The 16757-nt window shown below is 62.6% G+C and overlaps 3 protein-coding genes across 3 annotated transcripts; all 3 read right to left on the bottom strand.

The window, feature by feature from the left end:
- Positions 1–91: 91 nt before the first annotated feature.
- LPMP_080420 (hypothetical protein) lies at positions 92–4297 on the bottom strand (the record flags this gene model as incomplete). Its single annotated transcript, XM_010705871.1, has 1 exon — positions 92–4297. One exon carries the CDS (start codon positions 4295–4297, stop codon positions 92–94), a length of 4206 nt encoding a protein of 1401 aa, XP_010704173.1.
- Positions 4298–5724: 1427 nt separating this feature from the next.
- Positions 5725–9639, bottom strand: LPMP_080410 (hypothetical protein; the record flags this gene model as incomplete). Its single annotated transcript, XM_010705870.1, has 1 exon — positions 5725–9639. The coding sequence occupies one exon, from the start codon at positions 9637–9639 to the stop codon at positions 5725–5727; it is 3915 nt and encodes a 1304-aa protein (XP_010704172.1).
- A 1231-nt stretch (positions 9640–10870) lies between these two features.
- On the bottom strand, positions 10871–16513 carry LPMP_080400 (hypothetical protein; the record flags this gene model as incomplete). The annotated part of the gene is made up of 1 exon (XM_010705869.1): positions 10871–16513. The coding sequence occupies one exon, from the start codon at positions 16511–16513 to the stop codon at positions 10871–10873; it is 5643 nt and encodes a 1880-aa protein (XP_010704171.1).
- Between the last annotated feature and the right edge of the window lie 244 nt (positions 16514–16757).

The following is a 16757-nucleotide window of genomic DNA, read 5'->3' as shown; positions in this document are numbered from 1 at the left end:
GGGGGAGGGAGGGGAGGGGACAGAGGATGGCTACGGCGACGCCACTTGATAGCTTACCAAGGTACTGTCTTGTCTCCAGGTGTGTGCATGTCTATAGCGCCGTCAGCCGTGCACCGCTCGCCAGCGGAGAAAAGTGCGAGCACAGCATCCACGCGAGCGCCTCGGATTTGGAAATATATGAGGAGCCGTCCTCCAACACGTGGACGGCGCCGCACACGGGGTCTCCGGTGAGGGCGGAGACAATCTGTCTACCCTCGCCCGAGAGCGCCGGCAGCGTTCCGCCGACGGAGGAGGAGTCGACCTCCTTCGAGTGCGGCGAGTAGGTGCCGAGGGCACCCTGCGCGTTAGCAAGGACTGCGCTCAGGCTCGCGGTGCCGGAAGCGGCGGCCAGCTCGCGTGCCTTGGCGAAGGCGCTATTCAGCAGCTTCGGGAAGCGGTACACTTTCACGGTGATCAGCGCTGCAACGATGAAGACGAGTGCTAAGAAGCGCTTGTGCTCTGGTGCCATGGCAGACACGACAGCGGGGACGGTGACGCTGCTGCTGGGGTTGCTCCCCACCTTGCCCGGCGTGTCGAGCGGCAGCGACACGTACGCAGACACGTTATACGCCTGACGTAGGTAAAATGGCGTGTTCGCGCCGTCGATGTCCTGGAGTGCCACTGTCAGGAGGTTCTCCATAAACCCACTCAAACTCTGCAGGATGACGCCGTCGGTCATCGGGCCCAAGGAGGGATCTGCCGCGAGCACCATAGCGGCGAGTTGGTTCTGCGAGGCCAATCCGTCGTGCGCGTGCCGTTGTTGGATCGCCGCAGCGTCGAGCGGCAACTGCAGTTTTGCGCACTCCCCCCGCACCTGCTCGTGAAAAGCTTTGAGGCGCTCGCTGACGCTGTGAAGAGTGGACAAATTGCCTGAGGTGAGCGACTGCGCCGCCGTCTTCCCGGCTAGCTGCTTGCCCTGCGCTGTTTGAAAAAGCGCCAGCACCGTCGCGAGTGCGTCGTACGCGTTTGATTGACGTGTAGCGCAGAGGAGCGCCGTTTCCCACTTCTGCTGACGCGCACTCTGCAGCATCGAGAGCCGAAAGGCGGTATCAATGCTCGCCTGCTCACGCAGCGGCACTGTGTGGACGAGGAGGTGCCCCAGCACGACATCGCCGCATCGTTGCAGGATGTTCACAGCTTCATCATGGTGGCCGTAGGCAAGCAGGACGGCTGCGAAGAGTTGTGGGTTCGCGTAGCGCTTCAGTACTGCTGCACGCTGTCGCTGCAGCTGCTGCGTCGCAGCCGTCACGCTGTTTGCGTCCACAGTGGTGTTGTGCGGTGGCTCACTCGCTTGCTGCTGCTGCTGCTGTGGGTCGTCGGTGCTCTGTGGACACGTCTGACACACTACTGTAGCGGCGTCGTAGTGGCGCTGCGACAGGCGGGTCAGCAGCTGCGCAGCCTTGTGGGCATGCTCGCCGATGATATAGTAGGTCACAGCTCGCGCGTCGCCGGCCGCCTCCATCGCCTCGGCGGCCTTCTCGCAGACCCTGCGCCAGTAGGCACGTGAGATGGCTGGGCTTGCCGCAATCGCGCGGTCCCACTCCTCTGCCTCCAGAAGCACGTTGCAGTAAGCCTCTAGCTGGCCTACGCGTAAGAGTTCGTCGGCTGCCTCCAGCAGGCGCTGTTTCTTATAAGACGGCCCTGCGGCGTTCACAGACTTGCTGTGGGCGCGCTCGCTAGTGTAGGTGGCATGGGCCCGCACCGCCTCTGGCAGGCTCGGCGCTGGCACCACGAGTCCCGTTGCAGCCGTCTTCCCTTCTGTCACCGCCGCCTTGTACGCCGTCGGGTCTACCACGTAGAGCGCCATCTCTGCTACCTCGGCCGCCCCGTTCGGGCACTCGAAGAAGCTTACCAGCTTCTGAAGCCGCTCCGCCGGTTTACTCGCACACTCAGCGAGCTCCTTGGCAAGCCGCTGCACCGCTGCTCCGGCCACCTGCGAGACGGTCACGTTGGATGTGGCCACGCCCATGAGAGAGGTCGGGTCGGCCGCAATGCAGTTCTCAAGGGTGCCGAGAGCGGCGTCGAGGTACACCTGCCGCAGGAGGGCTACATTCCACGCCACCAGCGTGCTGTCCCGTGCGGCGGACAAGAACATGAGCGGACGGTCAACATGACTCGAGATGGCGACCACGTCCGCGTTGTGACCGCGCACGGTGGTTATGGCGACGCCGTTGCGGATGTCCCATAGGCGAATCGTCGCATCCGCGGAGCCGCTGAGCACCAAATAGGGTGCCAGGCTGCACCAGGCCACGCTGCGCACGCGGTCAGCGTGGCCTTTCAGTGCCCGCGACGACACGGAGATAGTGTGCGCGTCGTTCGATGAGAGGTCCCACACGCGCAGTGTGCCGTCGTAGCTGCCGGAAAGGAGGTAGCTCGGTGCTGTTGGGTTGTAGGCAACGTCGCAGACGGCGTCTGTGTGCCCCGCCAGCACGTGCTCAGGTCGTTCGCTGCTGCTGGAGAGGTTGTACACGTAGATGCGGTGATCATGCGAGCCGGCGGCCATCATCTTGCTCTTGAGAGGCTCGATGTCGACGCCGTAAAAGGCAGCGCGTGGGGCGGGGTAGCGCCGAACGACCTTCCCCTCCTTCGAGGAAAGCACGGCGACGCCGCTACGGGAGGTGGCGGCGATGAGGCTAGAATCACTAGCGGCCCAGCAGACGCGGTAGACAAGGTCTGAGAAGACCGGTGTGCGCCACGACTCGCGGTTTGTCGATGTGGAGTACATGACCACCTCGCCGCTACCGAGGGCAGCGATGAGGTGCTTGCCGTTGGGCGACCAGTCTACAGAGTGCACCATCACGGGCCCCACCGGGATGCTGCACTGCTGGCTGAGCGTGCGCAAGTTCCAGACGCGGATCATCCCATCTACGCCGCCCGTCGCCGCTTGATCGCGGTCATGCTTGGATAATTTGCAGCTGAGAGTCGCGTCGGTGTGGCCTGTCACAATGTCAAACTCCAGTCGTTGCTGGGCCACGTCGTAGACCTTCACGGAGCCGTTTGTGAGCCCGACAACAACGCGTGCCTGGTCGATGACGGCCACACTGCGAATGCCGGTTCTGCAGCTGCCGCCCTCCTCCACGACGGCAGAGCCACTCCTGTCTGCCGTACCGTAGGCATCCGAGTGCCGTTGCGGTAGCTGCGAGAGCGCTACCAGTATACTCACGCTGCCGACAGCCGACTTGCTTGAGACGCTCCACTTGCGCAGCACCGGGCTGTCCGTGCTGGCCGTGTAGAAGGCGCCCGCCTCTCCGGGGATCCAGGCGATGGAGCTGACATGCTTCTCAGCGAGCTTGCTGACATCAAACGACTGCAGCATGGAATTCTTGCTCACGTCGCAGAGCGCCAGCGCACCGTCCTGCGAGCCGACAACAAGGTATTGCGCAGAGGTTGGGTCGAAGGCGAGTGAGGTCACCGGTAGCGGGTTCACGTCGAGGGCGGTCTCGCTCTTCTCCTTCGCTGGGAACGGGCACAGCGAGGCCGTCACAAGCAGGCCCGTGCTCGCGTTCAGCGTCAACAGGCACAGCGTACCATCCGATGTGCCACATGCGACTACCTCTGGTCGCGCTGTTGCTGCCGCAATGCACTCTACCGATTCCACCGCAACCGCCGATGTGTTGCTCCCGCAGCTGGGGTTGAGGGCGCTAAAAGGACCAGGCGCGGCAACGGCACTGTACGGGTTCTTCGGTGACAGTGGCGAGCGGGGCTGCTGTACACTCACTCGATGCTGCGATGGGGGAATGACGACGCTGTGCGGCTCGGCGTGGTCGAGGTTCGTGTTGAGCGAGATGAGCCGCCCTGTGTTGGTGCCACAGAGAACATGATACTTGCCGGCCAGGCACATGGTGGACGGGTTGCCCTCGCGCTTGAAGGCATCGGCGAGGGCAGTGGTGCCAATCTTTCTCGCAGTGAGTGTCTCCGCATCTTTCAGGCTCCACATGAGAACTTGTTTGTTCTGCGGCGTCAGGCAAGCCATGTAGTCCTCATTGTACGAGAAGGCTGTGATCGAAGCGTGGACGCCGTGGCCAAACAGCGCCCCCAGCGGGTAGTCCGTGACTGCGATCGTTTCAAGCGACTGTGTCTGCGCCTGCGCGGGGTCACTGCTCGTGCTCGTTGGGATAGTCACATTCGTGGTGCTCACTCGGTAGAGGGAGATGCCCTGAACGGAGGCAAAGGCGAAGGAGTTCGCTTTGGCACTGACGCACTGCCGGCACTGCGCGCTGCAGCCGGGGGAGATGTAGGCGATGGGGGAGAGTGCCATGTCTTCCAGAGGAGTTCCCTACACCTGGAGAGAGAAAGAGAAAGAGAAAGAGAAAAGAGGAGAGAGGAGGGAGGGAGGGACGGTCGTGGTAGTGGCTGTACCTGCGCCCCCTCCTTGTATGTGGGGTGTGTCTGAAACGAGAAGGAGCGAGAAAAGAGGCAGAGTGACGCAGGGGGGGGCAGGGTGGTGTTGTGTGAGCTCGGGTGTCCGGCGACGCGTGCGCTAATCGGTGTGTGTGTGTGTGTGTGTGTGTGTGTGGAGGATACCGAGACTAAGGGGCATATAAAGGGAAGAAGAGAGTTCGCGAGCAAAGGCGAGAGGAGTGGAGGGTGGCGGTAAGGCAGACGAGAGGGAAGGGGGGAGGGGGGAGGGGAAGAGGAGCCCACTGGTGCAGCACACACACGCGTCTCTGCAATCTCTCCAGTACGGAACCTGCCGATGGTGTTATAATTGATAGAGGCAGGTAAGTAGGTGCGTGTGTGGGTGTGTGTGTGCCTGTCTCTGCACACACCCACACCCACACATGCTTGAGTGCGCACGAGGAGCCCTTCAGAGAGGCTGTTTGAGTCGGTGCGTAGGCGTCGTCGAAAAGACGAGAGAGAGAGAGTACGAGGGGGAGGGGGATAAGAGAGAGAGCGGGGATGGAAGGCCGACCCTCTCCTTGCGTGTATACGCCGGGGTATGCAGAGGGAGGAAGAGGGGCAGGGAGGTGCGGTGACTTGCAAGTGGGAAAATCATCAGAAGTCATGCGAGCAGACGTGTCAGGCTGCGCGCCGATCACCCCATAATCGCAATAGTGAGGAAAAATAGACGCACAGGGAGACAGAGAGGGAGAGAGAGCGAACGATCAGGGTTGGGAAGCCGCTAGAGAATAAGCAAACTCCCCTCCAAAGGGGTCAGTGTCGGAGGTAGATGGTGTGCCGTGTCTGCCCTGGTGATCCATCAGCTCTGAACGCGAGCAGAGTACCCCACCTCGCCCTCTTGTTGCGGGCCTGTGCAGACTGTGGTTGCAGCTCCCCTCATCACCGTTCCCCCCTTTCGCCTCCCGCGAGTTACCCTTCTCCCCATTCGCGTGCGAGCGAGCGTACTCGTGTGTGCCTCCGTGCTTCTTCTCACGCGCAGACGTACAGGACAAGAGAGAGAGAGGGGCAGGGAGGCAGGCAGACAGACAAGAGCTGTCTTCGACGACGCCAGAGAGATTCACGAGGACAACAGGCGTGCGAAGCATAGCGAGGGGGAGGCGGGTGGCGATGCCATTGAAGTGAGGCGTGTCGCGGACGGCTCAGCAGGCACGCGTTCTGTGCTTGCCTCCCCAGAGATCGTGGGCGGCTGATCGGGTGTCCACTCCCATTTCGACCGCCGCCTCCTTGGACGCTTCCCAGACACACTCACACACACATGCCTTGAAGGCGCCCACGCGCAGGGTGTCAGCTACTCCCTCCTTGCCCTGCTAGCGATAGTCTCCTCCCCCCCCCCCCCACCTTCCCAGTCACCTCACCGTCCTCTTCACCCACCTGCTCGTCGGCCCCATCACTGTTAGCCTCACCGGCGACAGCGTAGAGGCCTTCCAGCTCCACCGTCGCCTCCATGCACCACCGCACATTCGCCAGGAGCTTCTTCATGCCGAGGGTCCAAATTGCCTCCGACACGCTGCCGTGGCGAACAGAGAAGCCGTCGACGGCGTCATCGCGGGTTCGAAAAGGAGGCTGAAGCGGGAACCGACCGTCTCCTGCAGGAGGGCTGCGGTGTTGCTCAGGCGTTGTTTCCTGCGATGCACGCAAAAGGGCTGACGTGCACGCGGAGTTGCCCACACGACTGCCGTGTTCCGCCGGCGTCGTACCCGACCCCCCACGCGTGTCGAGAGCAGCGGTGCTTGGGTGAGGGGCACTGCCGCTCGCGAGAGTCGCTGTGCGGTTCACATGATTGTGGCTGCTAGAGAGCTCCTGTACGAGTTGAGGCAACGGCACCGGCGCATTCTTTCGCCTGCAGGCCACCGGCACAGTTGTGAGGCCTTCTGTTCCTCCTGCTGCTGCTGTTGATGCGGGTAGTGGCACCCCGTGGGAGGGAACTTCCACGCACTCTAAATTGTCAGAAGGTGCCACAGTCGCTGCAGGTGATGACAGCATCAGAGCCACAGATGGCTGAGGTCGGCCCATCATGCTCTCCCGCACCCGCCAACAGCGCAGGCTTTCGTGCAGGGCATCGGTCAACTCCTTCACGCATGTGGCCACTGCAACGCAAGCGGCGCCGAAGGTCCGCCACGCCAGCAGGCGGTCAGTCAGATAGAAGTCGACTTCGCTATCCACCACGTAGGCGGGCGAGGACGCAGTCGCCCCCCTCAAAGGCTTCGCATCTTCGCTGGTCTGCGTGTCTGCGCGACTTTTATTGGTGAAGTAGCTGAAGACATTGAAAGGAGAAAGCGATGTGGATGCCGTCGCCGCAGCAGGAGCAGTGCCACCAGCTCTTACAGCTCTGGCAGAGGCCGGCGCGCGCTTCAGCAGCGCTACCGTACTGCGATCTCCAGCAGGCCGCAGCACAGCTGTGCGAAATGAAAAGCCGTTCACTTGTGCCAGGTAGTTGATCAAGAGCAGCAGATAACCGCACGCCGCATTTACCTCCAGCGGCGACACGCGGGTGTTGGACCTCGTTGCGGTGGTCGATGCAGTGGTGGAGGCGGAGGCGTTGGCAGAAGCACCAGTTCCTATCAGTGCCGCCGCCCCGCCGCGCGACAGGCCCCCGTTCACGCCACTGTGGCTGTTGCGCTTTCCTTTTTCCGCAGTGTCGCAGTGGTTGTTGCCATTGGCGCTCGTGTTGCCGCTAAGCAGCAGTTGCGTGTAGTTCACCTGTCGGTGAACAAAGCCGTCAAGGTGTATGGCTTCTTCCGATGCAGACACGGCCGAATGGGCAAGCGGCCGAAGGTTAGACGGCGCGGATCTCGCTGAAGTGTCGCCATCATGCACGGCGCTGCTCCCAGCGCTCGGGCAACCACTGCTGGATCCGGAGTACGGTGGTACAAGTCCGAGTCGCAATCCAGCAATGAGCCCCACGGGACCAGAGACGTCGATGGGAAAGCAGAGGTCGTCAATCGGCGTGGAGGATACGTAGGAGAAGCGTGTGACAAGGTCGTCCATGGCGTGCTGCCGCTCTGCCGCCTCATCGCCGAGGGTGAATGCGCGTTCCACCTCGCGGATGTTGTGTGCCACCGCGAGCTCTTGCCATCCCTCTGGCGTGACAGCCCGAGTTGGCGCCGTGGTGGTGTCACCCAATCGCCCCTCGCCATGGCTTCGAGGATGGGTCGTGGACTCCAAGGCGTGCAGCACATATCGCAGTTCCGCCACTTCCTGCTCCAGTCTCGCTTGATCAACACGCAGCCTCTCTAACTCCGCCATCAGCTGCTCTGCTTCATTGCCGTCTTCCGACAAGGCCAAAGCACCTTCGTCGTGTTCTGCCTGAGACCCCCGACGTTGCTCGAGTGGCGCGTCCGGGGAGCACCGCAAACGGTGGAGTGCTGTGGCGGACTCCCTCGTGACTGGGAAAGGCCCTTTGTGAAGCGCAGAGAGCGACTCGAGCGAACTTAGCATATTTTCCTCGTCAGTGCCGAACAGGTTCGCTGCGACTGCGTCAAGTGACATGAGCGGTAGAGTACGCTCGAACTTCGTCGCCGTCGAGAGAAATGCTTTCCTCCTCTCAACTTCATAAAAACCTTCGCGGAAGTCCACTGAGATGACAACAGCACCCGAAAGTGGCACCGCTGCCGGGTCGGTGTAGCACATCGTGAAGATGCGACGCTTTTCTTCAGGAGTGCTCGAGAGTATCGTGGAGAGTGTTTTCGATCCCTGTAGTGAGAGCCGTGTGCGCTGCTGCAGCGGGACAAGACAGTCTTCGCGCCAGCAGTCGCTGCAGAGCGGCTGCTCATGCGGCACGGCCGTGCGGGCGAGCAGACGCATCCAGCGGCGGCAGAGCTCATCACAGGGTACGGCGGTCGGAGGGTAGCCTGGCAGCGGTGCTGTGCTGCTGCTAGGGTCGAAAGAAGACGTCCGTGATGGCGCGGGTGGCAGGGAAGGGGAAGAGAAAGGCATCCCCAAGCTGGAAGGCGGAGGGTCTGCACATGCGTTGTCCGCCGCGAGCAGGTGCGTTGGTGGTGTGCACGGGTCGGCAGCAGCGACGGGGTTGGGCGTGGCGAGCACTTCGCAAGCTCCCTCTTCCGCGACCGACGACGGCGGCGGCGGCGGTAGGGTGGGGATGCTGGAGGGTTGTAGTGGAGGTGTCCGCGCCGCTGTGTCAGCACACTCGCCGTGGTGCTCATCAGCGGATGTGTAGTGCAGTTCGGTGTGCCCGTGTGCTACAGTGGTGTTGCTTGTCGCCTGCGTCGAGTGGATTGGGACTCGCCGTATCGCTCCTGAGCGAAGAGCGGTATGCTTTTCCTCATCTTTGGCTTCACCCTCATCCCTGCACGTGGCGCTTCGCACCGGCACACCCAGGGAGACGAGCTGCGACACGTCCAGCACCGCAGTCTCTGAGGGGAGGGCGAGTCCAATGAGCGGATTGGTGGGATGGATGGGCTGTGGCGGACGGAGCGAAGTCAGCGAGTGGCTGCTCGCCAAGGTATTCTCTGCCCCTATGGTCATCGGGGCAGCAGCGACGCCGCTCCCTTGGGCGTGCACGAGTAGGTCCGCCAGCTGCGGCGAGGATAAAAGCTCCGCTGAGGAAAAGAAGTGCAGTGGCAGCGCATTGAGGAGAGCTTCGTCCATGAATTGCGTGGCGGTGCTACTGCAGGGGAGCTGGTGGCGCTCCTCAAAGATGGCCGTCAATGTGGTGGCAGGCGGTATGCTAGCGTGGGCATCACAAATGGCGTTGGGCTGAGCGGCACAGTCCTCTGTGTCCAGAACCACCGCTGGCGGCTCCAGGGGGCGGAAGACGCGTCCGGCACCGCACGTCGCGTGAGAGGCGCGTACGGCACTCTGCACCGCGGATACCGGTGGTGGCGAGCTGGAGAGGTGCGGCTGCAGGCCTTCTACGACGACGGCTGATCCACGCGACGGCGAGGCTGATTCGTGCGGTGGTGGCAGTGTTGGTGCAGCACTGCGTTGCATTCCAGGGCGAACCACCAAGGAGCGGCGACAGCGACAACACGTGAAGCGAAGCGCGCTGGCAGAGGAGGCCATACCGCCACCGCCCCTTGCCAGGCTGGGTGTGACACCGTGGACGCGAGGCGCTGAGGGATGTGCTTCTTCCAGCTGCGACTGTAGAGCGTTTGGCCGCAGGGTCGAGGCATTCGATCTTGCCACATGAACGACTGTGGGGGACGTACTGTTGCCCCCATCTGACGCGCTTTTCCTCATCAGCGAAACTACGAGCACAGGAAGCCCCGAACGTCGGTGGATGACAGCGGCAGCATTGAGTGGGGTGTGGGGGAAGCGATTAATCAGGCAATCGTCCTCTGTGAAGAGGAGGTGTAGTTGAGCAGCAGACCAGCACGCCGAAATGTGGACGACGACGACGACGCACTCACGGACGCGCTAGAAGAGTCGCTTAGAGGTGAGCTGCCAGCGTGTTGGTGTAGGCGTATAAGTGTGTGTTTCTAGTATGAGGAGTGGTGATGGTGGGAGAGGTGGGACAGGTGAGAGTGCTGAACGCAAGACGGGGTTGCGAAAGAGTTCGGCGAGGACGACAATACGAGAGGGGAGAGGGGGCGCCTCGTAAGGAGACGCTGTACATGGCTAAAGGGAGCGCAAGGTAGGGGGCGCGCGGGTGGAGGAGGTGGGGGGGGGGAGGCGATGTACTTGACTTGTCAGCAGAACCAGCTGAGTCGTTTGTGCCCCTGTCGATGTGCTACTCCATTGCCCGATTTCCGCATCGGGTGCGCAGCAGTGGCGCAAACCTGCACGCGCGGCGCTGCCCTGCTCGCAGATGGCAGGGACGCAGAGACGCCAGGATGCGGAGTAGTTTGGTGAACACTACAGCAGAGGGCTGAAAACACCCCGAGGCTGCAGGCGGCCTGCACCCGCTATTGGTGTTGACCGAGCACTGAAGAAGAACGGGCCACTGACGTGATAGGGCACGCTCGCAGCTTCTGCGGTTGCGTCACGTGCGGTGTTAAAGCCGTCGTCGCGACTTGGCACTGGAGCAGATGCTGATGGTCTGCCAAGGCACGCAAGCACTTCTCTCGATAAGGTAGTAGCCACCGTGTGCGCTTCGGCTGACGCAGCGGAGCTCACGCGATGCGATGAAGGCTGCAGTGGCTGCGGACGGTCGCGCCGCGGACTGCGTCGCAGACCACCGTAGCTGGTGCTGATGCATCGGTCCGCGGCGTTGCACCCCTAGTGTGTGAGTGCCCCCCCGCTGTGAATCGCGGTGGCGACCTCAGGATGGTGCTCGAGAGTCGTGGCGGCGTACATCTCCAAGTCCACTACCGGTGCATCAGCGGGGAGGATTGGGGACAACGTGGCAGGCGCCGCTGTGCAGCTTAGAATGCTGCGTTCTGCTTCCTTGAGCATTTTCGTTTTCTTCGCGTGGTTCGCCTTGGTGATGGCGATGGGGGCCTACTCCCCCCCCCGCGTCTCATGCCCCTCGTCACTGTAGCGGCGGGCCTTTCTCACGCTGACGAACGACGTTTGGCACGTACAACTGAAGTGCGTGCGTCGACGGCAGCGACGGTTGCGGTGCAGGAGGCAGCTCCGAACCTCGTGTCCTCGCCCGCGTGGTGATACTGAGCGCTGCCGACGAAAGGGCTGTTGCGCTTGATGAACTCTGGGGCTGTAGCTGCGCATTCCAGAGGGAGGCGCCGGTATTGTGGATGGACCAAACGCCCCCTCCACCACCGTGAGTAGCACTAGCAGAGCGGGTCCCATCCGGCGGTACGCTCTCGGCGAGATCCTGCGGCGTCGGCAAGCTGATGCGGGGGCGGTACTGCAGCGCTGGCAACGGTGATGCCATACCACGCGCGTCGTTTCCCTTTGGAGCCTCCACGTTCATGTCACAACTACCCACATGATGGCGCCCGGCGTGAGAGCGATCGTCGTGCTGATGACCGTTTGGGGGCAGCTTGCAGTAGTAGACGTTCTCAGGGTTGAGATGCCAGTCCACCTCTGCCGCTAAAGGAGCGCTGCGATAGGCTGGAGGATGGCCGCTGTGCACACGATCGGGCTCGTACATTGCACTCCCGTCCATCACACTCCCCGAGAGGGGATCAAGGCGTGGCAGCGGTGAGGCCGGATGGCATGCCGTGTCCGTCATGGTTGTGTCACCCACTTGTATCGACAATGCAGACTTGATCAGTGGGGGTACAACACCATCGCCACGCACAGCAAGAAGAGCGCGCACGCCCTCCTCAGCAGGCGGCGTACTTCCCATAGAGGCGTTGGCCAGCTCCATCTTTAACAGGCAGACCTCACGCTTGTACTGCTCCTGGTCGCTGAGCCACTGAAGTCGCGTGAGCGCCAACTCCGCCAGTCGCTCCTCCGCCGCGCGGCGCAGTTGGCGCTCCCGCAGCAGTGATGCACGCGCCTCGACCAGCTTTTCTTGAACGGCTGTGCGATCCGTTCGCTCCGCCTGCAGCTGCTCCAGCTGCGATGCCAATGACTGTACCTTCGCCGAGGCCGCGTCGTACTCTTGCGTGCGAAGCTGCAGCGCCGAGACCACCTTTTCATTTTGCTGCACCAGCCGCTGCACGAGCATGTTCGACTCTGAGGCGTGACAGGCCTGCATGGTGGTCCGCTCCAGTTGCCACTGAAGGAGCGCGGCGAGTCGTTCTGGAAGGAGGGGGCGAAGGTCCGGGAGCGGAGGCACTGACTGTGGTTGCGAGATCGACAGGCTACTCTGACATCGAGGCCCCATCAGCTTCTCACTCAAGGCGTGGCGTACGTGGACGAGCTGCAGGAGCTCTGCCGTGGCACGCGCACTTGCTGAGCCGGCTGCGACTACCTCAGCGCACAGGTGCCGCGTCGTGGGAGCCTGCACATCGAGTTGTGCGACGGTAAGCAGCCGCACGAGCTGCCGCTGTTGGTGTCCTGCGCTGACGTGCGCTGCCTCGTTCTCGTACGCGCCACTGCGGCAGCCGAAGCGCGCCTTGTGTCCTCTAGCCTCTCCTCTGGCCTCTACCTCTGAGTCCTCATTGTACCCGAGAGCGACAAGCTCCAGCGGTGGTGGAAGACGAACAACAGGGAGCACACAGGAGTCCGGGCGTGTCGTGTAGCGCTGTAGCAGGCTATCGTGAGGCGTGATCACCGCGCTGTTGAGCACCGGAGCCGCAGCACCCCACGTGAAGGCGGAGGAGAGCGCCAGCAAGAGTGGCTGCAGTGCTGCTGATTCCGCCGCTGTTGCCGCGGGCGAGAGAAACGATGCATCAGAGTCGTGTGTACCGGCGTTATCCCGCAGACGCTGGCGCGCTGCCAGGAGCAGCGAAAGCCGCGTCGCAGCTCGCACAGCATGACCCACTGCACGGAGGCGCGTAGCAGGAGCAGAAGAGTGCGGCGCTGCCGCCGCGGGCCAAGCAGATGCACCGCTCGGAGCACCTGCCGACCACGTGAGCCTTCGCTCAGCGACCGCTGCCGACCCTTGCTCTTCTTTCCTCAGGTTGTTGCGCTCCAGTACGCACTCGACCATCCTTGCCGTCTGCGTCTCTGCCTGGGCGAGGGTGCGCAGAACCCGATAGTGTCCCTGCAACTGTTGATGATCCGCCGAGAGTCGCGCGATAAACGCCACGGAGGTTGTGATCAGCGCGTGCAGGGCTGCCTGGGTCCGCTCCGCCACCAGCAGTCGCGCTTCTAAGTCTTCGATGTGCACACAGAGATCAGCCTGTCGGCGCTCCAGCCGATCGCGCGACGCCGTAACGTCGCTCAGCTCACGCTGCAGTGTTTCGTGGGAAGCGTGCTGGGTGCTGTGGGCGACATCCGCCTCCACGAGCGCCTGCTCGGCTCGGTTCACCTGCTCTTCCGCGACGCGTACACGGCGACATAGCACGTCACGCTCGCTTTCCCACTCTGACGCTTTCTGGCGTGCTTGTGCGCTGTCGAGCACGTGCTGTCGCTTCGCGTCCTCTAGTTCTTGCTGTGCGTGCTCGAGCTGGTGCGCGCGGCGCTGCTCCGCAGCACGGGAGAGACGCAGTTGCTGCTGATAGCGTGACTTCGCCTCGCGCTGCCCCTCTGCCAAGGCGGCATTTTGTGCCATCGCATCTTCGACTTGCCGCTGTAACGCCTTGTGCGCCTCGACGAGGGTATGTTGACGAGTGCGCCACGTCGTGAGCAGCCTCAAGAGGCCCCGCGACACCACTGCCATAGCACGACGGACTCCACTGTGCCCTGCATCGCCACCAGCGTCCGTGAGCTCAGTGATGCCGAACGTGGCCGCCGATGAAAAGGACAAGCTCGCAGTCGACGTGGAGAGGAGCCACGGGGGCGATCCGCATTTAGCGCCAGCAATGGTGTCGGTGTCATCATCCTCGTTTCCCTCGCAGGGCACCTTACCCGGCACGAATGCCTCATGATGCAGGCCCCGCGAACTCACGGTTGCGTCGCCTTCGCTGTCCTCGGCACTGTCGAGCAACGCGGCAGAGGTGGGGGTACTACGCGATCGCTGCTTCAGGCCGCGAGTGCTTCTCCTCCTCACGACTCGGCGACGCGCACTGTCGGCACTTTCAGCTGCAGCAGCTCTCGCTGAGTTCAACATCGACAACGACGCAGGCAGGGGTTGTGCATACTCGCGCAAGGCACGCCGCACCACACCTGTGACTTGCTTCAGCTGTAGCGCAGTCACCCTCCACGCCGCATCCTGTGCGTCTTGGCGAGTCGCTAGCCCCTTTTGGCGCTGCTGCCACACTGCAAGTTCGCGTTGCGACTCGCACAACTGGGCCTTGGTGGCCTCAAGGGAGGCAATGTGCGCCAGGTTCTGTGCCTCCGCGGCGCGCAGCGCCTCCTCCAGTGCCGACAGTCGTCGCTGCTCGTGCATCGCCGCTTCGTCCGCGGCGGCCGCCTTCTGCTGCGAGCGCAAGGCGGAGGTGAGGGTGTCGAGTGCGGCCAAGATGCCATTGAGCGACGTCTCACTGGACTCGGTGAAGACGTCGCCAATGCATGGAAGACTCGACGTGTCAGCATCATTCGCAGCGTCGAGAGTGCTCTGAGCGTCGTGTAAGCCCACCACATGGAGGAGGGTACTGACAGCGGAGCGCACGGCAATCCACCGCTCTGCCGCTCGCTGTTGCTGGGCTTTGTGCTGCGAAACTAGGGCGACTCTCTCTCGACGAAGCGCAGTGTACTCGTGCTGAATCTTCTGGAGCAGTTGTTGCCGCTGATACGCAACGTCCTGCTCCACGATCGTGCGCTGACGCCTCTGGTGATTAGAATTCGCCCTCTTAGTGGGCGACTGGCCTGCGAGCGCCGCTGCTGCGTGCTTCCTCACCACCTCAGACGCGCGCTCTGCGTTGAGCGTGGCTATTTCTGCATTCGCCAGCGCCTCCCGCAGCTGCTCACTCTGCTTCAGCAGCTCGGCCACCCGGTCCTCGGCGAGTCGTCGCTGCTTTGCCTCTTGCTGGACGCGGGCGTCGGCAATGGACAGCTGAGACAGCATGGTCTGCTCCCGCAGCTGCTGCTGTGCCAGCACGTCGCGATGCACGCGGGCGTATGGCGAAGCGTTGTCCTCTTGGGGTGTCGTTGGAGCAGCGGGTGGATTTACCTTGTCAGTGGTGGTGGCCGCATCGACCCGACAGACAGCTGTGGTGCGCTCTGCCTCTGCTTCACAGGCAGGCGTCGACATCGCATGCAGCGAAGTAGCCACATCGGCTCTGTGCTGATGCTCTGGCTTGGCGCAATGCACCTCCATGTGTCTCTGCTGTGCGGACATCGTGATCCCAGTCGATTTCCATTCTGCCAGCTCTTCCTCGAGCTGCTGTCGCTCTTGGCGCCACTGATCGACTTGCCGGTGCTGCTCCGTGCACATTCGCTCAACATGACTTTCGAATGCGCTTCGCAGCTCTCGAAGCTCCCGCTGGTGTTCCGCCACTTGCTGTGCTGCCGCTATCTGGCCCTCCTTCAGTTGCCGCTGCAGCTCCAGTTTAGAACGACGCAGCACCCCGACAGCTTCCTCGAGTCGCAGCGCCTGCTGGGACAGCTCAGTGAACGCAGCCTCGTGTGCCACACGCTCCTCGGCGCGCTTCGCATCCGCTTCAGCGAGCTGTACTTCCAGTGCACGGTAGCCTGCTGCTACTGCATCAGCCCGCTGTGCCTCTCGCACAGCCTTCTGCTGGTACTGGCGCAATTCATCCACCTGCTGTTGCGTCTCGCGGAGTAGCTGCTGCGCGTGTACCGCAAAGGCCTGCTGCCACAGCGCACCACCCACCTCTGTGCCCGCAGCCCTACTTCGAGGTGCGGAAACGGCTCCCGGCGCATCCGTGCCAGCAGCAGGTGCGGATGCTTGTCGTGGGACGGAGGGAGCTCGTTGCAGCGCAGTGACCGAAAGTACCTCGCCCCCCTGTGGTGATGTGCGCGACACGGCTGCCGTTGAACTTCGTGAGGCGAAAGTGGAGGATACGAGTCCAGTAGAGTCGACGCCTGCGGTGGGGGCGGTGCAGGGGAGAGCATGCGCTTGCCCCTCACCGTCGTCGCGCCTCCCCATACGATAAGCGTGAGCGGCATCACTGCGGCGCGGTGTTGGCGTCTGTTCGCATGGGGTCATCGCTGCGTCCTCTTGAAAGAAAGGCGCAAGAGAAGACGAGGGGACATGAGAGGAAGGCCTTTGCAGTGGGGCTACAGTTGCCGCCGCCGCTGGTGGCGCGTTCGGTTCGCTCGCCGCATACGCACGTGCGCAGACGAGGCTCTCGTTGCCTGTTGAAGGCAGTACTGCCGAGTTCGGCAGCAGTGGCGGCGGCGGCTGATGCGAGGCTTTCAGTGCCTCCACACTCGCCTCCAACGGAGTGGAGCTGCGGTCAGCCTGGACCTCCACAGTATGTGGGGCTGGCCCCTGCCACCCACAGCCGCTGCTCTTACCACCGCTCATCCACAGCAGCGCTTCCACAATGGTGGTCGCGTCCAGACGAGCAAAGTCGGAAGCAACAGGGTTGCTCATCTCCGCAGTCGACAATGATGATGGCACCGCTGCTGTGTGCGTCGTAGATGACGACGGGTACGGTGCTGCGTCGGTTCTGGTAGCATTGCTGTCGGGCGGCGATACCGGCGCCACGGGTGACTCATCCTCAGGCAAAGAAGAGAGGGTGGCAGCATGCATGATATGGTAGCGCTATTGAAAGATGTGAAATGCTCTGCTTGTAGGGAGGGCTCGGGGAAAGGAAGAGAGAGAGAGAGAGAGAATGAAATAATATATCTACGCAGCGCACACGCGAAGGAAAGCAGTTCTAACTTCGGCCATGTGCGTACACCGCGAGCACCTCTCTCCACGCAGTGGGGGGGAGGGGAGGAGGCGAGATGCAGTGGCCAATGCGCACCTCACACACCCAAAACACCACCACCAC

Source organism: Leishmania panamensis (genome assembly GCF_000755165.1).
Source record: "Leishmania panamensis strain MHOM/PA/94/PSC-1 chromosome 8 sequence".
Taxonomy (NCBI): domain Eukaryota; phylum Euglenozoa; class Kinetoplastea; order Trypanosomatida; family Trypanosomatidae; genus Leishmania; species Leishmania panamensis.
The sequence above is the reverse complement of the archived record's forward strand: the minus strand, read 5'-3'. Positions and strand labels throughout refer to the sequence as shown.